The sequence below is a fragment of the Micropterus dolomieu genome, linkage group LG21 (genome assembly GCF_021292245.1).
Source record: "Micropterus dolomieu isolate WLL.071019.BEF.003 ecotype Adirondacks linkage group LG21, ASM2129224v1, whole genome shotgun sequence".
Taxonomy (NCBI): domain Eukaryota; kingdom Metazoa; phylum Chordata; class Actinopteri; order Centrarchiformes; family Centrarchidae; genus Micropterus; species Micropterus dolomieu.
The window spans coordinates 2,746,909-2,770,703 of record NC_060170.1 but is presented as its reverse complement, the minus strand read 5'-3'; the positions used below and the strand labels follow the sequence as shown (position 1 = coordinate 2,770,703).

Below are 23,795 nucleotides of genomic sequence, written 5' to 3'. Positions count from 1 at the left end.
ATGAATTTGAAGAAAAGTTTCAATCAAAATATGTTTCAAAACTGCCATATACAGTAGCAGTTTAAGACTGTGGAATTTAAGACGTGCTTCCTGTTACAAAACGGATGTTGCTTAAAGACTGTTGCCTTCTTCTAGTGTTGTCTAAGTCCTTGTAAACACACTCCAATGTACTATTGTGGATGTAGCTTCAAGTAAGTATGTTATAACATCTACACTATTATACCATGATCTCTTAAATATGTTTTTAAGAAATTGAACCTTGATTTTGTTCTTTTTATCTTGTAAATAGTCTTTGAGTACACTAAAGGTGCTATTTAAAACTGATTTATTATTATTATTGTTATTATGAAAAAAAGGTTTTACACTGCAGCCTGGGACTAAAGACCAATAGGCAATTATATTGGTGACAGTCTTGTTTATTTGGTGAGATTAAGCTAATGTCTTTAAACTAATGTGCTAATGATGTTTTAATGTTAGATGCTACATGCACACAACAAAAGACCAGATACAACTACAATGAGTTGTTTTTTTATTCAGTTAAAGAATAGAAAATGAATGATTCCTGCTTCAAAGTTAAAATCCAAGTGCTGTGAATGAAGTAGGCGAATAAATGAAGGTGGTGCCAGGAAATAAAGAGAAAGTGAAAGAATTAAATGGACCAGGATTACCGTAAATGGAAAACACATGGAGACAGCTGTTAAAGTGTCATTAGGACCTCACACACAGACAAAGGCCGTCCAGCACCTTAGCTGTCTGTTGACATGTGGGTGTCAGAGCCAGAAGCTGGTGATCAAGATATCCAGAGGTGTGCAAACCACACCGAGGGAATTAAATCCACTAATCACCACAAAGTGAAAATAAGGGAGGAAAAGAAGTATTGGATGCCATCCTGTGTCTGATTTTTATGATATTTTACCCTTACTTCAGTTTGACCAAAAAAAATAGCAACAAATGACTGCTTGGTTTATTTAGGAAAAAAAGCCTGTTTCACACATGGGGCCCAGACAGGCTTTTTTTCCAGGATTGCAAGTAGTTTCCCGTCTTCACACAATTAGCTGTATGACAGTTTCACATAGGTGAGAAGAAGCCCACAAGCCAGCTGCTGCAGTCATGGTCAACAGAAGATGTCCCTTTTTGTTGTTTTGGGAACATGGAAAATACTCTGAACAAAGTTTTCTTCTTGTATAATGCAGTCATCCATCCAAAGTGGCCAAGGTTAGAATTAAGTCCTCACTCATTTAGTCTGCTCTTTGTCTCAAAGTCTTATTGTAGTACCACAACAGAACCTCCTGTGACTGGTTTATTAGGTGCATGTAATAATCTTGTACATGCTGGCACGTTTTTCCCCCCTCATGGTCTTCAGCTAACATGGCATTCAGTAAATGATTAATCGTGGCTGACAGCATCCAAGCACACTTGTACAAGGCCTATTCTTTTCCAGAATAAATACATACTTGAACAGGAATGAGTTTTTCAAATTCTGTGGCTTATTAAAGTAGATTTTAAGGGATGTTTTTGTACATTTGAACTCTATACACAACAACTTTAGTTGCTTTTAGATATGTAGAATGTATACAATATAAGAATTTCTGAAGTTCATTGTGTATTGTATAATTTCTACTTGTGCATGGGTTGTTATGGGTTTAAAAGTGAGGATGTAGAGTTCTATATTTGATGTTGGTTTCTTTTTCTATTGACAATATGATTGAAAGGTTCAATTTAAAATAAGAAATATGTATATATTTAAAAAAAAACTGACATATGGATTAATAACAGTAAGTGATAAGGAATGATATATGTTGTTTTTGCAGGCATTTATTGAATATTATTTTTCTGGGTTCAGTCCCCAAAAAATCTCAAAGGCATTTTGATTTTGGGCCAGCATAATCGACACCAATCCCAAACCCTAGTAAGGGAGACAACAGACGGAGAGACGTTTGCATTCCCGAGCAGTTGGAGAGAACAGGCCACCAGATGCTTTGCTTTTATTTGTATGTGTTTGCTCGTCATTTGGAGGTATGGTAGCCTGAGCAGGACAAAGAGCCAAGGCCAAATATCTTGGCTTTGTAGTGACAACAGCTGGGAGGAACAAACCAGGAAGTCGCTCCACTTCATTAAAGACCCAGCAGGAGAGCAGCAGAGCTTTTCTAGTTTTCCTCCCACTCTCTCCATCGCTGCAATCCTCCCTTCTGTCTGTCATTACATGCATAATACACACTTTCATTCACCAGTGTTGGTCAGTAGTAACTAAAAACTAATAGTCCATACCCACTGCAATTACAACCATAAACATTACATTATTGAAGTTTGTTATTATTATTATTATTAGTAGTAGTAGTATTGATACTGCCTTTGTGTAAAACCACCCTTGCCATGCCCAATATTATTATTGTTATTACAAAAATATATTTTCTATATTAGTGGTACAACACTGTGTGATGTTAAAACATTTAAAATACCAATCCTGTAAAAGTATTATTTCATCAACCGTGGTGTTGAGTTGGATTCTGTATCAGAATGTCACCTTGTGTTTGTCTGTATAAGTAATCTCACAGGTCAGTTAATTTTTTTCTCTCCTCCTCTGCTCATCTGACAAATTTCCTGCAGATATGACCCTGCTTCATGGAAAAATACACTACCAGACACTCACCACTAAATAGCTATTAATGTCCACAAGTCAAAAAACAAACACTGACCTACACGCACACATCATGCCCTTTTGGGATCACTCGCCCCATCAGTCATTTGCTCGTTCAGTGAGTGATAGACAGATCCCCCCTTTGAACCATAAAAGAAAACACCTGTTAGAGTCTGCCTAATCCTGGCCAGCAGCCCTGCTCTTGAGAACTCCATCTAATGAGCACAAGGGCACCAGGCCAAGGCCAAGACAGATTAGATCCCCAAAATCCATCTATCCATCCATGCACACACACCTCTGAGTCCGCCCCCCATAACGAGTGTTTGAATCGGCCCCTTAATCCTTGGAGTTGGTGGAGCCCTCTGCCAAGCACACAACCTCCTTCCCCCTAAACCTAAACCCAATCTCCATGCATCCCCTTCACACCCACTTGCAGACCTGGCTGGCCCAACCCAGTACTCACTTGCTCCCAGCACCTTCTTTCCCCTCCCCCGGTGGGTCTGAAAGCCCATTGATTTGTTGATTTCTCTTCTTTTGTCTGCGGCCGGCCGAGTGTTAACGGGACATCCAGGATCTGGGGCCCAGTGCCAGGACTTTTGGCATGGGAGATTAAAGTCCTGATCTGGGCATCTGTCACTGCCCAGTCCCCCTTCTCCCTTGCGCTCCGGGAGAGGCCTTTCCTGCAGTCATTTTCAGTAAAAATGTGCAGCTTTAACTGTAAACTGGATGAAACCAGGAAGAGATAACTTATAAAACCATAATTTTGAAAATAGTTTGAGATAATTAAAAAGTAAAAAATTTGCACTTGACTGGCTTTGGGCATAAGAATATACCAAAGACACACACACAGATAAATACACATTAAACATGGGGACATAAACAGGAATTGATCCATGCAATATATTCATGTTCGCACAGCTGTTTATTTCATACACACACATACACACTCAAACAGATATTTTAAAACTACAAAGGAAATTAGAATCACAGTGCACAGAACATGTCTATCTAAATTTAGGAGCAGTTGGGAAAACATGCACTTTTCAAAGAAGAGATATTTGCATAATTTTGGTCTCAACTAGTGTATAACTAGGGTCTGCAGACCACGTAGGTTATGAATGGGACAGGAGATCAAGGTGATGAGTGTCAGTTTTTATTAGCTTGGATAATGACAGTAACATTAATACTATAGAAACTAAATAATACTAAAACTAAGACCATCCCATTGATCTGAGCACTGCTAAATCTGACAAATTATTCAACCAAGGAAATCACAAATTCAAACCAATCTTGCTAAGTCTGTTGAAATAATGACTCTGACCATTGAAAAGTTATCAGTGTGTGCTTGTTTGCTCATTTATATATATTCTTTTTTCTACTGTACTGTATTTTACTCACTTATTTCATTGTGAAATAAAAAAAATCAAGTCTTGTATCAGTTTTACATTCAATATTTTCCATTTACATGGCAACTGTAACACTTTGTGTGTTTTTTATAAAATAATAAGGAAAACATTAAAATATTATGAAAACTGCCTAGATGAAGCTACCTAACAAACAATACGATCATTCACATAAAAATTCATGCATGCGTCCTCGAGTAGACAAAAGCAATGCTCCAGACTTTAATCAGACTATGCCTCCATCTAGTGGTGAATAATCTCACCTGCTAACTGTAACATATGGATTTTCCCTCAGTTCAGGGAGGTTAAATCTAATATGAAATGCATACGTTAGTTTAATACAAAAAAGAAGTGAAAACAGAAACAAAGAAGGTTGTGACATACAATTATTAGTAGGCTAATGTTTGGCAATCATGGAATTAAATATAAGTTAACCTGTCTGTTTAAAGTACAAAGTGAGGCTATTGATATAGATACCTATGGGGTTAAATGTTTCACTACTTAATTTTTACTATGCGTATTTATATATCTCTGCTCGTGTTTTATTGTCTTTGTTTTCCACTTGTAAACTATTTTGAGGAAGTGTTTCTTGAACTGCATATTTTACCAGAACTGAAAAAAAAAAAGAGTAAAGCCACATTAAAAATGTTGCTCACAGTGCCATCTGGTGGTAAAAATATGTAGATACAGATGAACCATGAAAAAACTTCAGCAAAACATTAATGACTAATAAAATATTGATCTAATTTTGACCACATGAGGAATTTGAGTTAAAAAATTTTTTTTTAAAAATCACAAAAAAAAAGTGTTTTACATGGCTTTTATTAAGAATTATAATAGGCTTATAAGAACTGGGTTTTAATGAAGAGAGTAAAAAGTTAAAATATTGTTTGTGCGTCATCAGGCTGTACAATTACAAAATTGTACTGCATTATAATTAGAGCAAAGCGGCTCACTGACACAGTGACCTAACTGTTAATCACAACAAACCACAGTGACTTTCTTATCTTTCAACAGGACCAACTAAAACATTGTTAACTCAGTCACATCCGACAATCAGCCATAATGCTACAACTTACAACAGCTTTAGACAAAGAATGTGCGTATTTCACTGTCATAGATAAAGCAACTTAAATATACAGAATCTCAAGACACTACATATGTATATAAATATATATATATATTGTACTTGTAAGATTAAAAACATGTTTCAAGGAATCCCCTTTTCCATGTGACCCGTTTATTACAAGAAGATTTATTTAAACTTTTATTAAGTTTTTAAAAATGTGTGAATGAATAAAATATGATTGTCAACATGTAAAATGTGCGTAAACACAGTTGCATTTCCAAGTTGCATAATGTGAACTTGATGGGCTCGACTTGAAGTCACACTCTTCCAGAGCTCTTCCAGTATATCAACTGGACCAACTAATTGGAGATTATCTTGTCACATGGCAGCAGCAGGCTGACACCAATTTTCTTAGCACATTCGTTCTGCAGAAATAAAATGCAAAATTGCAAGAATCACGTTAGCTTAATCTCAAAGGCTTTTTACTTGACATTTTGAGAAATATGCGTATCCGCTTTCTTGCTGAGAGTTAGACGAGAAGAAGCACTCAGAATCAAAACTGAAAATTAATTAGAACTTAAAAAGTCATATCTTGTTTGTTTAATTTGTTAAAAGACAAATGTAAAAATGTCAAGTTGTGGTTTTATAGAGGGTTATGTATGTGATAATTTCTTGGAAAGATGTAGTCACTCACAATTCACCCCCCATCCCATATTTGCTTTTTTACAGATAGTATTCAACAAACAAGATGCATCTAAGTTAGTGAGCTTTAGAGGTGCTAGTAGCCAGATTTTGGTAACTTTGGACAGAGCCAGTCTAACGGTTTACACCTCCTTCCAGTCTTTGTGCTAAGTTTAGCTAACTAGGTTGTAGCTTCATCTTTAGGATAATCATCTAACTCTGCAATAAAGTGAATAAATGTATTACCCAAATTGTCAAAATATTGCTTTAAAGTCACAGTTTATCCACAAATGTATATGTATGTACATGTGTAATTTATGTTCCTGCATTTTCTAAATAATGACTGCTATGACTTAGGAGAGTGTAAAAGAGAACACCAGTTATATTGATACAACCTTCATTTGGACTATAGAGTGAGAGAAGCATCACTTTTCAGTCAAAATACAATTCACATGTTCACAGAGCTAGAATGAATGCATTTTTCTAACTGTTTCAGGCCCCGAGCACGTAATTTATTTAAATTTTTTGCAGCTTTTACCATGTAGTTGACAACATTCATGTGGTAGGGTATCCCACCCATCTCCTCGCAATTCTTCATATTCATCCTCTCTGGATCTCCAGCAGCCAAAACAGGAGTGTTGGGATCAGCCTGCAAAACACAGCAGCAGTCACCAAATGAAACACACAGCAATTAACTTGCTTTTCTTCTAAAATTACAAGACTGAGCTGTTGCAATCAGTGGACATCATCTACATATCTGTTCCCTAATTAGTCTTTATATAATCATTGCAGCAGTAGAATATACTCACAGGTTCCATCCCTCTCTGGATGGATAGCAGGTCTGACATCCTGTCAGTGAACCCGGGAGCAAAGTTCTCTGGGTTGATTGCCACAAAACACTGACCCTGAAAACACAAAAGAGGTGATAAACACTGTGAACTGACCTAATACAAACAGCCGTGATATGATGTAATATGGCATTCGTCTGACCCAATACAAACAGTAAGCTGAGCCATGACGTGACGTAACATGGCCTACGTCTGACTCATTGATTGTATTTATCTTTTAGATAGCAGTGACTGTTTCAACATTTGTTATTGTATTGTAAAGCAATCTCTCTTGTGAAATAACCAGTGTATCTAGTCATGAGTTGTATTTTATCATAATCACTATGGGGACTTAAATTATCCTGCTGCTTAGTTATCTTGGTAATGATTCCCAGTGTAAGTAAGTTTGTTCAGGGTAACTGCTCAGTCAAAAGCTCCAATTCATAGTGGTTGAGACACTTTGTCTAGGGAAACATAACATATCTACATTTTCAAACTGGTAGCAGCCAATTGATGTTTCCAGAAGAACTGCAAAGCAGCAGAAGTTCTGCTCACATAAAAATTAATACATGTAGCAAATAAGTTTAGGACTTAAATACATTTCTTAGATTTATTATAACATTTATTAAAAGTAGGGTTTAGTGCCAAATTACAGGTAATTTTTCAGCCTAGTCTGACAGACAATAAGACAAGAGGGTTTAGCACGTCATATCAACAGCTATAGCTAATATGAAAACAAGCTACCTCAGGGGCACATCTTTTTTTAATGGGGTTAGTATGTCCTCTTTAAAACACAACACGAAGCCAAAGAAAAAAAACAAAAAACAAATATGTACCAGGTTGGCAACACGGTCCGTTACTTTCCACGTGCGGATGTGTTTGCTATACTGGGCACCAGCCAAGATACCACAGAACACTTCCACCATCATTCCCAGACCATAGCCTTTGTACCCTCCTGAGGGAAACAACACAAACATTACAAGACACACAAACGTCAGTTGTTTCATGTAGAGAGAGCATGAATGCAACAGATTACTTTACTTTAGAATACTGGATATATTAAACAAAAAAATCAGACAACAACTCAGTGAGTAGAGGCAAAGCCCTTGGATTTTTAGTTTGTAGTTGTTTTTTGAGTAAAAGAAACCATTAAATGACTGGACATAATTCAAATTTCTGTTAGAGGAATAGTTAGTGCCCTTTTTTAAACTGGACACTTGGTGTAGATGCTGCACTTAACAGCCAGCCAGTGTTTACATTAGAAAATGTACAATTCCTCCTTCATTGTTCGCACATTATATGTGAGGATAGAGAAGAACAGGAGGGTTATTTCAACATGATAACTGAATGTGAGCAAAATACCTCAAATGTAACCTCAGACACAACAGTGGACTTCAATATTATATTTCAATGACATGCTAAAAACAATGTTTCAGCTGTTTCTGACCTGTGGCTTCACTGCCACCAATGGGCACCAGTCCTCCTCCATTCAGAACCTTCTTAGGGTCGGGGGTCAGCTTGCCCTGGGCATCACAGCCCCAGCTCTCAGGGATGGGGTCTCCACGCCGCTCATGGAGCTCCACCTGTACACATAAAACAGTGAGGCATTGAGTAAGAGACTAAGTAGACTTTATGTATATAGTTCTTCAAAACCACAGTTGACAGTTCACATCATACTATAAAATATAAAAATGGAATGCAAACTAAAAATATCTGTTTAAATAAACATAAATTTGAAGTATTTCAATAAATAATTGCAACTCCAAGTGTCCTATACACACTTTATTCATTCAGTGGTCACGAGGATTGTGCTTCTGCCACTGAAACTAGTTACAGAAAAACTGGTGATGCCTTAAAATCAGAAATCTCTTATGCAGCTGCAATTGCAGACTTTGTGAAAATCAATTTCATTTTAGATATTTGGCTATTGGACTAACAAACATGCGGGGACTAAAATAAACAGTCTATGTCTCTTGGCTTTGAGGAAGTTATGTTATAGTGTAAACCTGATCTTACCTTTCCAAGTGCTGCTGCTGATGTGGCCATGTCCAGAACAAAGCTGTCTCCATCTTTAGAAGGAGCTGCCATACTGATGGGGTTGGTGCCCAAAGTGCACTACAAACAGCAGGATCACAGTATTAGAATTGGACAGAGACATTGTTGCTGTTGTTTACATGAAATTGTTTATTTTGTTAAATAAATAATACAATTACCTCTTTACCACGTGTGGGAACCACCAGGGGGGACGTGTTGGTAAATGACATGCCCTGTGGTGGTCAGATTATTATTACACACAGAATTAAACCATTTGGGAAAACAGGACATTCACCTTCTTAAATTTATGAAGTTGTGCTGAAAATGAAAACAGCTCTTTCTATTAGTGCTAGTGTGAAAGTATTTAAAATTACTTCACAGGCAGATTAACCTTTTACTCACAATCATGTTTTCCTTCAGAGCTTGCATTGCGTAGTATCCGGCAATACCGTAATGGTTGGAACCTAAGAGACAAATACAGCCACACAGTAAACCTGCAGTAAACCATTTTCATTGTTTTTTTGTCGAGATTCTTTGACCACTTTAGTGAAGTAATATTCCTCTTCAATAAACTGAAAATCTCTTTAGTCAGTGTTATTTCCTCTCAAGTAGCCTGCTTTGTATTAATTCAAATCCAGTGCTCTGGGGTGTTTTTGCAGCCATCAGACACTACAGTGGTTTTGGTTTCTCTTCTCCCAGATTTAATTGCCTGTTATAGGAACCAAACATTCTATTAATCTTTTAACAGTGAAGATAATCCCTTTATGAATGCTTAACTTCAGTACAGAACTGCATCTGCAACCTGAGCATGTTAGTGTGAAATATCATTTCGCAAGAAACAAGTTAACATGTTCATCCCACAGATGAACCTTGGTTTAATAAAAAAAATCCATAATAGTAAGTAAGTTTCTTTAGATATTGTCTAGTGCAGCAGTTGTGGCCTTTCACATTTTTAAATCATTCACCTAAAATACAGTAACTGGATCAAAGTTAATAAAATATATATAAAATAAGTAGGTTAGGTTGAAGCCATTGTTGGACTTTTAACTCTGGCATATGATTTTTTTCAAGACTGCAGCAAAGTATGAATATGCAGATATGAAGGCCAACTGTGTCTGACATGCTGACTGACAGGAAAATAGATGCGTACATTTGTGTTGACAGATGTCCTGAAGGCCTGTATAGCTGCATTCCAACCATTCCTTTGGGGTTTTAAAAATATTGGACTCACCGTGTGCTACCACCCAGCCAATGCCAGCTTCTTTGGCCTTCTTAATGGCCAGATTCATGCAGAAGTTTCCCACCACAGGACCCAGGAGGTTCTTCCCATCCACCAGTGCTGTGGCTGCACTCTCCTTCTCCACCACCGGCTCACCGTCTTTGGCACAGATTCCTGTCTGGATGTCCTTTACATACATGTCTATTGAAAAGTATGGAGACAGTGAGCACAAACAACAACCTTATTTAAAGACAGACACAAAACAAAATCAAGGAGTTATATGCTAGCTGATGAAAATATGTGAATTAGTAGAAAGTGGAGATACCCCTGTATATACCCCTGACTGACAAATCTTTTTCAGATACATTCCTGGAATACATAATAGCGAACAACATTTAACTGATGAAAAAATCTTTAAAAGGACAACATACACAAATAATTGAATTTCTTCTTTTACCAACACAATTGTTCCACCGCCTTTAAATCAAACATGCAGATAAACTGAAAAACCTCCAGTGGCCCACTGACCCATCCTGTTGAGTCCATGGCTGTAGTGGCCCCTGTGGTCCCCCTCTACCAGCACCTCAGCCAGGCTGTGGGCATGATGTGGCTTGGTGCCCACTGCTGTCATGCACCTCTCGATGAAGCCTTGCACCTCCGCCTTGCTTATCAGACATCTGCAAAGAGTAAAGGTTTAAAATGTGATGATTATATCCTCAAATATGCATTTGTTTTTCCAGCAGTATAAGGTGGTGTCACTGTACGTGTTAAAATACCAAAGATTCTTATTAATGTGTGATTTTGTATACTGAAGTTTAGGAATATCAAAACAATATGATAATGCTCATTTTAAATAATATGACTTGGAAACAAATAATTACCCTGAGGTTTGAGATGTCTGTGTTTTGTAAATAAATTTTATTTGGATTCACTTTATGACCACAGTGCAGTAACATATTAAAATAGTGAAGAAAATGTATGTTTTAGCTTGTTACTGAGTGTGACAAAATGCAGTCACCTTCCATGGCTAAGGTCTGTTTTGCTGTTTGTTAAATTCTTATGTCCTAATAGAGTTGCAAAGTAGGTTTGACGTTGACAACTCAGAGCCAGAAAAAAAAATCTATTAAATCAACACAATAGTTTTTTGGCTGATGCTCTGTTTCTTATACAAATGTTGATTACAATAACAGAACAGACAGTTTGACGTTTGGCCTAAAAAGCAAAGGTCATCCAAACCTATTGCACTGCTGCCCAATAATGTCCTCCACCAAAGTTCAGGAGGAACCCAGTTTTCCCTGCATTTTAGAGGATTTGACAGAATGCATCATGTTACTTTAAAGGCTGAAGTCCATCTTTGCAACATTGATGATTGCACAACCTGTGACCACATAGGTGATGTAGGTCACAACAATAAAGCTCCGGCGTATTTACTTTTAAATTGTTACTGCAAATGAGTTTAGCAGAACTAATCCGATGGTAGAACCACTGAGAACAAAAGTGCAACATTTCTGGTCTAAAAAGCAATGCTGAGCTGTGTGAATACAAGAACTGGCAAGACGTCACGTACCAAATGGCAAAATTGTTTTTCTTTCTCCACAGTGTGTCCCGCTATAAACAGTGGCATCACTGTCTCAGTTTCATTCACAGTTATGAAAACTGCAATAATTACACAGTATTTTGCAGATACCTAAACAAAAAACGTCCCTTAATCTGCAAAAGATTCAAAATCACCACTGTGGCAGAGTAAAGCTTGTTGTTGCATGCATTGTTATATGGAAGAAAACCTGCTGGTATTAAAGGTGTTTAAGGATTTGATAGTTAGATAGACAGATAGTTACTCCACCAAACAACAACTTTTGAGCACAGATTTCGATGACAAAATACAGTTTCAGATGTTCATCTAAAAAGTATAACAAGGTAAGACTAATAATAAAGAACAATGTTTAGATGTTATTTTCTGTGAGGGGTTTAGGATTATGGCATGTGAAAACCAACAACAGTTTAACAGTTGGCTTTTTACTTGTACTTACTTACTTGTTTCACTGTAAATTCAATTTCACTTATGAGACAAGTTAAAAAGTTTCATTCATGATTAAGTTATACATCTTTCAGCTCCTCCAAAAATAGTTAACTATAAAATGTTTAAAAATTCAGAAGCTGATAATTAAATGTTATGACTCTCTGTGAAAAAACATACCTTGACAACAAAAAGAACCACATTAATCATCAAATAGTTTTATTAACAGTGACTGAACAGGACACACCTATCATGATCAGGTGTCTGGGTGTTTTCTAGTTTGCAATGCTAAACGCATTATTATCTCTTGTTTTCTTCGTTGTATTTTGAGGTATTTAGTGGTTCGAGAAGGTACAGTAAATGTCAAAGTAACCATGGTTGTGTCCAGATGTAGGCTGTTGGCTGCCTTTCCCTGGTGACTGGATCATTCCAAGTTCCTCTGTAAAATAACACTGTGTTCTGTACAAACAGCTTTGCTCAAAAACAAACAACTGATGCAAGTCTTTGAATCTTCTGCATCCCAGAGAGTCATGTCTGGGTGTTTATTAAATGATTAATCCCATTTCCATTGCTTAACTAAAACTAAAGCAATTTCTCAAACTAAAAGATCTACTATCCAACTTGCTGTTACAGTATCTGGTTATAGTTTCTGTGAGACAAGTGACTCATACATTCTGACCAAAACCTGTAAGATCTTGACTATGATCTATGTGCAACCCTCCAAGTCAATGTCTTTGATCAGGGGTCTAAGTCAAATTTTTTTTTTTTTGGAATAACAAGTGTTACATCCGCTGTGCATCAGGTTAGAAATAGACACTGTGCAACATGGTTATTTTTTAGGTAATACACTTTGCTTTGCATGTTATCTCTAATTTCTTTTTGATACAATAATAAGTAAAATAATTGTTTTTATCTACATGAAGGTATGATAAGATCATACTGGCTACCCAGCCTGCTACTGTTCTCTGTAGGCTATCTGTTGTTATCTTGATATGGACATGCAGCAAACCAAACCACTTGCTTTGGTCTTTTCAACTTAAGGACAGTTGTGGCAATAACATGGGAGCAGTCTATTGTTGAATGAAGTAGAGTAAGGCTATATATATAGAGGGAGACCTGTGCATTATGTTTAAAGCCCAACAGGACTTTTTTATCCACCAATATGTACTCTGGTCCTTCTCAAAAATTATTGTTTCCTGAATAAATAACAACTGGTGGTCTACTCTTTACTTGACAATCTGCCTTCAACTTCGCTACATTTGCCACTCATACCTAGTCTGTTATGCATTTTGCTACATTAACAGAAATTAGCTGCCATCCAAGCTTGCGCGTGTGTCTGAAACTTTTTTATATGTATATGATTTTGAGCTTGAAAACGGCTCTTCAGAAACCAACGAGTGACGTCACGGACACTACGTCCATTTTTATGTACAGTCTATGGTCCGAGATTAATGAGCCGGGCAGAAGCAAAAACGTTTAAAATTTAAAGTTTGGTACTTCTAACACAAATACAACAACTGCACCGCATCCCACTGATGGCCGTGTTGGAAAGTAGTCTGCATCACCCTTTACAAGCCGGCAGCATTATTTTCACTTTTCATAAGCTAATTTGTTACATAGCGATTACTGACGGTGAATTCATTAAACAGAATGTCGCCGGTGAAACGAATCTTTTCTTTCACTAAGTAGGCTACCGGTTGTTATTTAACACTTTATCTTGAAGGGAGAGTGAGTAAATGTGGATGGATAAAAAAAAAAGTCGTTGGGCTTTACGCGTAACGGACAGGTCTCCCTCATGACTAATCCTACTTCATTCAACAATGGGCTGCTCCCGTGTTATTGCCACAACTATTATGTATGTTCGTAGATGCGTTAGGTATAATCATAGTGTATTGAGTGCATGTGCTATTGGTGAAGGCAATTCGTAAGCAACGCCCTTTAAATCAAAGCAAATGGTTTGGCTGGCTTCATGTTCATCTCAAGATAACAACAGATGCAGGCAACAACAGTAATCTAGGCAGCAAGCAAGTATGATATTTTAAAGTGATCTTATTGCTACCTTTATATAGCCTAGATAAAATAATAAGTAAAATAACTGTGTTAAACATAAATAGCTAAATTTGAGATAATCAACTTGCAAAAGCAAAGTACATTTCCTAGAAATGACCATGCTGCACAGTGGCTATTTCTAACCAGATGCCAAACGGATTAAACACTTATTATTGCAAAAACTGACTTTGTTACTTGACTTAACCAAATACTAGGGAATTGGCTTGGATTTTCATAAAATAACTTGCTCTGGTCAGTACACACTAAGCAATATTAAAACAGTAAGTAACTTGATCTTAAAGGAGTTCATTGACCAAGTACTTTTACACTTTTACTTGAGTAGGTTTGTCAAATGGTAATTTTTTTTTTACTTGAATAATAACTGTGTGGGAGTATAATTGTAGGCTGTGTTTACATGAGTAAAGATTTGGAGTTCTCTTTTCACCACTGAGTAAAGCGCAGATGTACTTATTAATTATTAAGTAGGCTACTGATAGGCTACTTGTTTTACTTAGTTACAGCATTCATATCAACAAGAAACGTTTTTTGTTTCAGTATAGCCTGTCATACCAGGTAGCTCGTTCACACGCTTATTGACTCGATTGTCCTTTATCCCCTTTAAGTGGTACTTACCTGCTCATGTTGACTGTCCTGTTTGTTGCTCCTTCAGGCTGATGCTTTGTCGCTCTCGGCTCTTGGTGCTGATGTTCTGCCGGTATGATCTACAGAGACTACACTAGCTTGCTCTTCAAGTCCAGCAGTGTTTGGAAACTCCCCGGTGTTGACAAATACATCAGGTATCCTTGGTGTCTGTACCTCTGTGGGTGTGTTGGAGGAGAGGCTTGTTCTGGCTCTGCAAGTTCATGGGGCAATATGTAAATGTAGCCTTTTGTTGCTTCACTGTTTGACATGATATCCTATAACACATGTTCTACTGTAATGCCCCCTTAAAAAAATATAATTCTGCTGTAGATCATTCATGATACTCAGTTTATTTAATAATATTTGTATAATATTCCTGTAAAAGGAATGCTCCATTTTTTTCCCTCATCTTTGGGATGTTGTGCAACTGCATAAATTAGACATTTCTAAATACTGTAAGGCTATAATTTATATAAAACATTAAAATAATGAGTTAACAGACTAACTGAAAAATATTTCTTTGTAATGTGACACAGCCTGCTTCCTCTCAAACATTAGTCTAAAAAAAGTCATCCAGGGAGCTTCCTTGATGCTCCTAAGTATTTTGCAGAATAACTGCATCATACACAGGACCCCTTTACAAGTGAATCAAGTGTAAACAGATATATAGGCTACATACCCTTAAGAAGAGATGCTGGCTGCCGAACATGAGAAAAATCATTCCTGAAAACTGATTAAATGTTCTGTAGCTATACTTTATGTAAAGCAAAATAGGTTTGAACCAAGCTTGACTTTGTTCTGAATGTAAAGAAAATATGCCAGCCCTCAAGAGATGATATCAAAGGAAGTGGAGTGATCATTGCCCCGTTTTAGGATGACATGAACCTAACCTCAGCCAGGACCCTCGCTAAACCACCCTCAAGATGATATCTCCTCCTTTCCGCTTTCCAGTACAACTTCACTGGCGATCTAAACCACCAGGTCAAACAAAATACTTCTCCTGTGACATTGGGGCTGATGTTAAATCCTATTAGGCTACTTAAGATCATTTAGTCTTAGATCGTAAATATTTCATTCATGCTTCACAAATAACCTCTCAGATGCTGAATGGTGCATTAAGGTGATTTCATTGGGCACTTATTTGATTTCTTCATAATTTATGACTGTGGCTTAAAATGAATTTCTTTCTCATGAAAAATTATGTAACCTTACAAGTAACTACTACATGTTGTCATGGTGGGTTTGCAGGGGCAATGGACAATTGACCCAAGGGCAGATGAAAGACGCAGCTGTATCTCAGGGGAGCTGGCCAGCAAAGTCAGGTCAAATCCAAGTAACTGCAGGGCTGATGAGGGAAGTGGCAACACCTGTGTAGTTAGATGTGGCAGTCAGTTGATAGAAAGAAGGGTCCAAGGGTTTTAGGCGGAGAGCTTGAAGAAGTCAAGTCGGCAAGTCTGAGGAGCCAAAGACAGGGACAGAGAGCAATGCAGACAGCCGGTCAGTCAGGACAACTTTCATCAAAGACTGATATTGCGGCATGTAGTTATATTTCGTGGTATGGCTCTCTTCTGGGATCTCCCTGCCCATACACATGCCTACGTGGAAAGCCATGACCAGTTCCAAGTTGCATCTCTCCAGCTGCACAAGTTGGGCCACTTGATTTATCTTGTGGCCTTTGTCTTGAAAATGCCGCAGGATTAGTCATGTACTAATTTCACAGTAAGCTGTGTGGTTAGCCCCTTAAATATTTACATTTATTGTTTGTTTATGTATGTGTTTATATAATTGTTCTTAAGGGCCTCTCAGAAAGACCGCGATGACGGTCTAGCTACTAACTATGTTATGGTTAAGGTGATGTGACTTTAAATTATTGCAAATAAATGACACATGGCAACCAGTTCAGGCCAGCTATTAGCCCCTGAACCAATCATATAATAACAAGAGCAGTGGGGATGCTTTCCCAGAGCCTTCCCCAGCTCAGGGAAATATTGGGCAGCAGAGGAACGAATGGAACCTCTCCCCAGAGGAACTGGACTGCATGTCCCAGTGATCCGCGTAAGGGTGATGCATAGACTGTATATAAAAAGGGGTGATGCCATCGATGCCGCTGGAGTGATGTCACCAATCGGCATCACCGGCCTGCGCCGTGAGATGGAAAAACAAAACAGCCAGCTGTGCCAGGAAAATTTAACTTTGGGCGAGTGCCGAACAGGACTCCAAGGCTGCAGAGTTCATGTCGGTTGCTTATGAGCTTTTTGCATAGGAAGCAGTGAGGGTAGGCAGGTAGGCTATGGCAGCTTAAATGGGTGCCTTGTATGGAATTTGCCAATGAATGAGAGGAATCAGCTGATGTACTGCTGAAGATGGCTGCTATCAGCTGATACGCTGGATTGAGCTGAGCTTGACTTCGTTGCCTGCCTGAACTAATGCTATGCTTTGGTGGTTGAATAGAGGGACTGAGAACATGAGCTACACATTGTGTACAAAGACAAATTTTTAGCCTGTAATTTGTAGTGATTTTTTTCATTGGATTACATAATACCCATTTAGCATGTTGTGGTTGTTTTCAAGTCAAAGTCTAAGACAAGTCCTTTAGATCAGTGCTGGTGCCTTTTTCTGAAGTCCAGCAGGCCACAAGGGGTCAGGCACTCACTGGACTTGGAAGTGTGGCAATTCAACTGAATAAGAGGTGAGTGGTTTGCTATAGGGACATTCTGTTCACGTGGTAGGAACACAATAGTACAATCATAATAAATCCCAGATTTTGGTAGTCTTGGGTGAGCTCACATTTCGCACAAAAGTGCCACTGTCTTCGTACTCAATTTCATAGGTGTCATTTACACTGGCGATGCTGGGGATATATGCCCACCACATTTTGAAATGGCTGATTTTGACCCCATCACTTTTTGAAAGCATTTGTTAAAAATCTGATAAATAGCTTGCACCGATAAATGTTAACTAACAAATGAAAAGGCTTTGAGAAAAGTTTATTTGCACAATAAGAAAAAATGCTATGCAATTTAAGAAACAAATGTGCATTGTCCAAAAAAGTAACTTAAGCTAAAACAAAACATCACACACTTGTATCATCCCGCCCCTAATGTGAGGCTTTATGTCCCCACCACTTTTCAACACTCATCTTATATATGTTTGTCCTCCTGCATTTTATCTGAAAGAAAGTAGATAATGAGTTACTTAAGACACCTTGAAATCCCTTTTCTCTGCAGTTTACAAAATACTTTAACTGGTTATGGAACAGTTTGTACTTTAACCTGACATTAAGCTCTAAAAAAGATGCGAAGTGTTTTTGTAATAGAGTGTTAAGATGTTTTTGATAATGTCTTAACTTGGACTTAAACCTGCAGTGCAGAACTTTTGTCTCCCCCTTTTGACATTGAGAGTATTTATACAAATCTGTCTACATAAGGTTAGTAGTAAAGTTTAGGCTCTGCCATGCTGAGTTTGTGCTGTCACTACAATTGCTCCGCCTTCAGCTTTGGCAAAGCAACCATTACTGTCTGGCATAAAACACATCACTACATGTGTGTCAGTGTGGGAACATCACCACAGACACCAGATTTAAAAACTCTGGTATACTGGGAATAAAGAGAGATTTGCCTGGCGGTGATATTCTTAATCAGCATTGTGTGAACTCATTGGGCAAGGGATTTAATGTGGCTTCAATGAAGTTCATTTATATTTGAAAGTCCCACCCCCTAATTTAGTTCATGTATTCCCATTTCATACGGCACTATAAAATATAATATTATATATAATATAAATTATGTAATGATACAAAACATTTTCAACCTTCTCAGTAATGATTTGAAAATCATATTTAATGCCTAATTACAAATGCTATACCAACAATATGGATGCTTGTAGAGTTGTCCTCCTGGATGTTTTTATTGAGGAAATAATTGGTCCCCAAGAGCCATTATGGTGCCTGTGGCTGCTATTCCCTAAAGAGCTATCGTGGGACTAGTTTAGCCATGACAATGCAGCTTGAAGGTCATACTTACCCGTTCCTAGAGGTTTTGTCACACCTACTGTTTTTAGGTAAAGTCATTGATAATTTTCATTCAGGATTTTGGCCCAATCATAGCAATTCTACAATTCTATTACATAGATCAGAAAATTGCGTGGTGCTCTCTGGAACTGTCCTTAAGTGGTTCAAGTCATATCTTCATGACAGAAAGTATTTTGTTTCTTTTGGAAACTGTGTGTCTGAGCAGATGACCTGTGGGGTTTTACATTCATTCACATTTATGCTCAAATCCCTGAAACATATGAATGATTACACATCAATATACATAGGCATTTTGCATTGTGCTTGGCTTGAGTTTGACCAAAAGTGAACTAACTGCCTAATCACTTTGATTTCATGATTAAGTTTAGGTAAGGGTAAAAGTTAAGTGTGACTGTTATGGTTAAGGTTTGACTGTAAGAAGCACTTGTTGAACCTGACTCACACAATAGAACAAGAGTATGTGTCCTTTCTTCCTCCTGCTACCCCAGGCCTCAGCTGTAGTGAAACAGCTCCCAAAAAGTTAGCGCCCCCTCCCTCTGCAGTGCCGGATCCTAGCCTGTAATTCTCCACGGCTCAGACATCTGTAAGCATTTCTCCCTCACCACAGGAGGAAAATAGAAAGTTGGAAGCTAGAAGCTGTGATTTGGGTGTGCATAAATAAAGTTGCAAGCAAAGGAGAGGCTGCTAATATGATGGGAGTCCAGAGGGTGGGAGGTCGGGAGGAGCAGGACACCCAAGTCATCAAAGACGAGGGGTGAGGAGCAGGCGGACTAATGGAGGCTCTGTGGGTTTTCTGTAGGACATTCAGATTTAGTCTCTGAATTGCTCAAGGGCATCACAGTGGGTGTATTCCAGATACCATGTACATGTATAACTTTGATTCATCTCTGATCTCTCTCTCACATCGTCCCTGATTTGCATCTTTAGCCAACACATGCATTTATCACTGCATACTGTATAACAAGAAACTAATGACTAAATTTTGGGAGGAACATTTTTGGAGCTCTGTTTCAAACCCGCATTTATCATTTAATGTTGTTTCTGTATCTACTTGTTCATCTAATAAAACATAAGCAATTCTTTTCAGTGTAGCATTACATCAAATGAAAAACTTCTTGTCTGGTTCAGTATTTTATGCAATATCTGGTCTATCATCTATGATGTTGATCGTAAAAGTGGGATTAAGCGGTGTTGCAAATGCTTAGCAGAACAGGTTAAAATATCCATTCATTGCCTCAGCTGTTTCCTGGGTTACTAAACAGCCAGCAATGGGCTAATAAAAAAAGGCAAGTCTTTCCCAAAACATCCATCATTTAATCTGTAATACCTCTTCAGACTGAAAGCAGATTGCATGGTAATAAGCCCTCTCGTTTCGCAACAAGTCTCCACATTGCTGCTGACTCCTCTGTAGTGGTCTGCCTGGACGGCACATTTTTACAGTTTCCTAAAACGGGATGTTCTGTATATAGATGGTACAGCAGCAGGCTCACAGCTGGGATGAAAACAACCATGCCTTGCCTGTTCCCTCGGACACGACCCACAATCAAACCTATGGAGCCCTAAATTATCACAGTAAAACTGGGTGTAGGTGCTGCAGAAGAACCTCAAGAGCCATTTGAACGAACATCTCTTCACCTCTGTGTTCATTAGCTAAGGGGGGATCTGAAAAAGACCTGCAAATTGTTAGTAGATTTTTGATAAAGCAAGTAAAAGCATTATAATCAGAAAATGAAGGCTGGTTTGTTTTTCAATACAATACTGAGTTAACAATATCTGGTAAATTTTATTAATCTTACTCAATCACAAGAGGTCAGCAATAAGATGATGTAACACTAAAATACTTAACACAGCAATATGCTAATAAAAAACATGAATAATCACCAAAAATGTACGTATGCTGTAACAGATAAACTGCTGAAAGAAGAAAAATGTGACTATCAATGGGAGTGAATGTTGATTGTCCTTTGTCAAGTGGCTTCTCATCATTGTGACAATTAGACTTTGGCTCCGCAGTCCTCTGTTCTCTCTGCTCTTTCTCCTCTTTCTACCCTGCCTAGAGATATTTCCACCTGTCATCAACACATAAATACAATAAATAACAATAAAATTGACCCAGAGTAGCTGCTTGCTCAATCTCTCAGCCTGGATTCAGTCCTTCTTAACTCTGTTTGTTCCCCTCTTTTTCCATTTAAGGCTGTTCAGTCTTTGATCAGCTTCACATCTCTGCTGACTGTCTGGGAGACTGGCAGGTGTAAGCTGAGGTCCCTCTAATACTGGCATTATAATTAGGGATGCACCAATACTTTCTATACAATTTTTTAAAAACTAAACTTTCATCATTAGTTTGAGATTGCTGGTCCAAAAGTATTATGTTTTATATGTAACTATCAGATACTGGTTGGGTGTCACGTTTTAGTGTTTTATTGGTCGAAAATCTGATATCAGCATTAGTAATGATGCATCCCAACAAGGATATTCTTGTAATAGACAAACCATGGCTTACTTTTCTTTCTCACCAATTTGGATCATTTAAGTGCTGAGCAGATTTTAGCAAGTCCACCTTTATTGCTTGGGTTAGACTGGCTAAAATTCTTAGTTGACTTTGAGACTAACTGTTTTTTTTTTTTTATTTCTCTCCCTTCGACTCAATCTACCAGCTAAACAGTTTCACGAAGTTTTGGAAGCCGTCCTCTCCAAAGAAGTCAAAGGAGCCCTGGGATGTGCCAAGGTGGATGAGCAGGAGGACGAGCAGGACGACGGCCAGAAGTGGAATCAGTAGGTTCCAGCCAGCTGCCAGGATGTTGTACCACTTGGCCTTGTCTGAACACTCCTGGGCCAGCTGCAGGTTACCCTGAGTCTTCTGGTCCCTTGCCTACACAGTTGCATAAACAAACACTCACGTTATTGCATGAAATTACAGAAATGAAGAATCACTATGTTTCATAATGGCTTCAAGACAGTTAAATGCATAAAAGCTTTGTCTCTACTGCATGACCCAGCTAAATATTTCTAAAGACAATTATTGCACGTAAAGAATACAAATGCTTAGTGTCTACACCCATGCATACTGTAAATAGTGAGAGGAGGAAGACAAACAAAGGCAGATTATAATGTGTTGCTGTTTACAACTAGTTCATCGCAGCTTGTCCCATAATTCCCAGTTTTTCCACACAGCGCAGATTCAAGGCTGTGTAAGGGCTGAGTGATATAAAATTCTTGAGCTGCTTCTAAGTGAATCCGTTTATTTGGAAAGGGCCAAGTTGAGTCCTGCCCTAGCACTCTCTAATTTCCCATGAGTACTTGCCCATTAGGAAGATGCCAATTACGCCATTTTTAACTCCCCAGACAAGCAGCCAGTCACTGTCTTTAATTTGAGCGCTTAGCCAATACTCTGTGATTCAGAGCTGCACCCTATGCAGACAGTTGAAAGATAAAAAAAAAAAGACTTAAATAAAGGGTGTACACGCCCGTTTGCGGTGAGTTTTACAGAAACGTTTTTATTCAGGTAGTCACACAGTTTGTCCTATCCAGCTTTACACATGGCATTTTCATGGACAGTTGAGTTTTCTTTTAGTGAGAAAAGCTTTTGTTTTGGTTTATGTCCCTGTTTCTCCTCAGCCCCATTCCTGTGGTATAGGGCACTCCAACTTTCTACTGTGTGTGCCATCTGAACAGTGATACAAATAGGTCTCTATAATATTTGAAATATATTTCTTTTTTCCATTTAACAACAAATATTTTCCTACCAGAGAGTTTACATGGGGGACACATTTACCCTTGTTTTCAGGGCATCACTCTACCTATTGCACAAGTCTGGCAATCCAGCCATGCCATATTTTCCTTACTTTGAGAAGTAATGGCTTGGCCTTGTTCCTTTAGAAATGACATTGTAGTGCTGGCATTCCTTTGGGCTTCATTTCCCAGTGTGGCATTTGCCACAACATTACCCATTGTTTTAAAGCTTTCCGTAGCAGCCCAGCCCACCTTATGTGTTATTTCTGCCAAACTTGCTCTACAGAATGCTTCATTATTATCATTTTAGATATGTTGTAGCAGGTCTGATGTTATAATGCATATTGTTAACTAATTTGATTTTTTCCCCTCTTGCTTGGACATCTCCTAAACGTAAAACACTTCAGCCTCATCCTAACTTCTCACTTTTGACTCCTCAGTAAATTTCTTAGATGTTCATGAAAAAGGCCCAAACCGACCAAAAATTTTTAAAAAAGAGCACAAGATCTCACCTTGATGGAGTAGATGAGAGCCATGAAGCCCAGGCAGCAGAAGTTAACGTACAAGGTGTTGCACAATGACCAGACTAGATAGTCCCGGGGAGGATTCTTGCCAGCATTGCCCATGTTCACGACGGTGGATCCAGCCGGCTTACGGGCAGACTTACAGTTGGTGAGTGGGGTGCAGTCTGAGGGGAAGTTGTATGAATGGTTATCCATGGTTAGCGATTAGACAGGAGATCCCTGGCTGTGGGTGAATAGGTGGCTTTAGGAACTAGCAAGCCTTCCAGATGTCTGTGCACAGTTCCTCTTAGGAAAGTAGTGCCCCCCCGCCCATGTGAGGGCCTTATAAAGGCCCACGAAGAGGGAGGTGACAGGGATAGGATGCATGGGCAGGGTCCTTTTAATATACAGCAGGTCTGTCATTATGTGGTCAGGCCTGAGAGAGACTGAAATAGAGATACAGAGAGGCAGAAAGCTGTATGAGAGAGAAGACAGAGACTATAAATAATAGATGCATGAGAGCAGTGCAAAGTCTCTTCCACCACAGTACGCATCACCTCAGCTGTCTTAGAGGTCCTAGTGGTGTGGGTCAGGTGGTAGAGTTGGGTGGTGGTAGCAGAGGACAGTAGAGACAGGGTCATGCTGTTCAAAAGCCTTGAAGGTGTTGAGGCGGAGTTCAGTTCAGTTCGGAGTCTGCCAGAGGCCTTGAGGGACAAGTCTGTGATGTGTGTATGACAATCTATTTAGGTTTCCTCCAGCCTTAACATGGTTTTTATTTAAGCTAAAATCGCAAAGATTAGGCTAGTTGATCAAGACACGAAAGTGAATTCCCAGCTTTTGTTAATTTATTGTTTCAGTTGCCAAAACCAAGCCAAAGAATCTCTGGATCCTGCTACTCAAATTTGATAATTTGCTGCCTGTCATTGTTATATATGATAGTAAACAGAATAT

At 38.4% G+C, this 23,795-nt stretch overlaps 2 protein-coding genes across 3 annotated transcripts; both read right to left on the bottom strand.

Moving 5' to 3' along the window:
* Positions 1-4,846: 4,846 nt before the first annotated feature.
* LOC123959650 (uncharacterized oxidoreductase YjmC-like) lies at positions 4,847-14,720 on the bottom strand. The gene is made up of 11 exons (XM_046033822.1): positions 14,571-14,720; positions 10,400-10,548; positions 9,884-10,072; positions 9,055-9,116; positions 8,832-8,885; positions 8,635-8,733; positions 8,066-8,201; positions 7,455-7,573; positions 6,601-6,696; positions 6,330-6,440; positions 4,847-5,535 (listed from the first exon to the last, which is right to left on the bottom strand). Exons 1-11 carry the CDS (start codon positions 14,576-14,578, stop codon positions 5,470-5,472), a joined length of 1,089 nt encoding a protein of 362 aa, XP_045889778.1. The 5' UTR covers positions 14,579-14,720; the 3' UTR covers positions 4,847-5,469.
* A 5,690-nt stretch (positions 14,721-20,410) lies between these two features.
* Positions 20,411-23,755, bottom strand: LOC123959651 (interferon-induced transmembrane protein 5-like). Of its 2 annotated transcripts, XM_046033823.1 has the most exons (3): positions 23,402-23,755; positions 22,854-23,290; positions 20,411-21,481 (listed from the first exon to the last, which is right to left on the bottom strand). In XM_046033823.1, exons 2-3 carry the CDS (start codon positions 23,058-23,060, stop codon positions 21,260-21,262), a joined length of 429 nt encoding a protein of 142 aa, XP_045889779.1. In that variant the 5' UTR covers positions 23,061-23,290; positions 23,402-23,755; the 3' UTR covers positions 20,411-21,259. The 2 variants fall into 2 exon arrangements, with proteins under 2 accessions (XP_045889779.1, XP_045889780.1); XM_046033824.1 differs by having other exon boundaries at positions 22,854-23,755.
* Between the last annotated feature and the right edge of the window lie 40 nt (positions 23,756-23,795).

Bases quoted from the DNA above. Each gene is read 5' to 3' on its own strand.
- LOC123959650 (XM_046033822.1), bottom strand. The intron at 10,073-10,399 runs GTCAGTGGGCCA...ACTTTTCAATAG, and splicing joins CCATGGACTCAACAGGATGG to ACATGTATGTAAAGGACATC. The intron at 5,536-6,329 runs GTAAAAGCTGCA...TTATTTCTGCAG, and splicing joins TGAATGTTGTCAACTACATG to AACGAATGTGCTAAGAAAAT.
- LOC123959651 (XM_046033824.1), bottom strand. From the start codon at position 23,060: ATGGATAACCATTCATACAACTTCCCCTCAGACTGCACCCCACTCACC. The intron at 21,482-22,853 runs GTGAGATCTTGT...GCAACTGTGTAG, and splicing joins CTCTCATCTACTCCATCAAG to GCAAGGGACCAGAAGACTCA.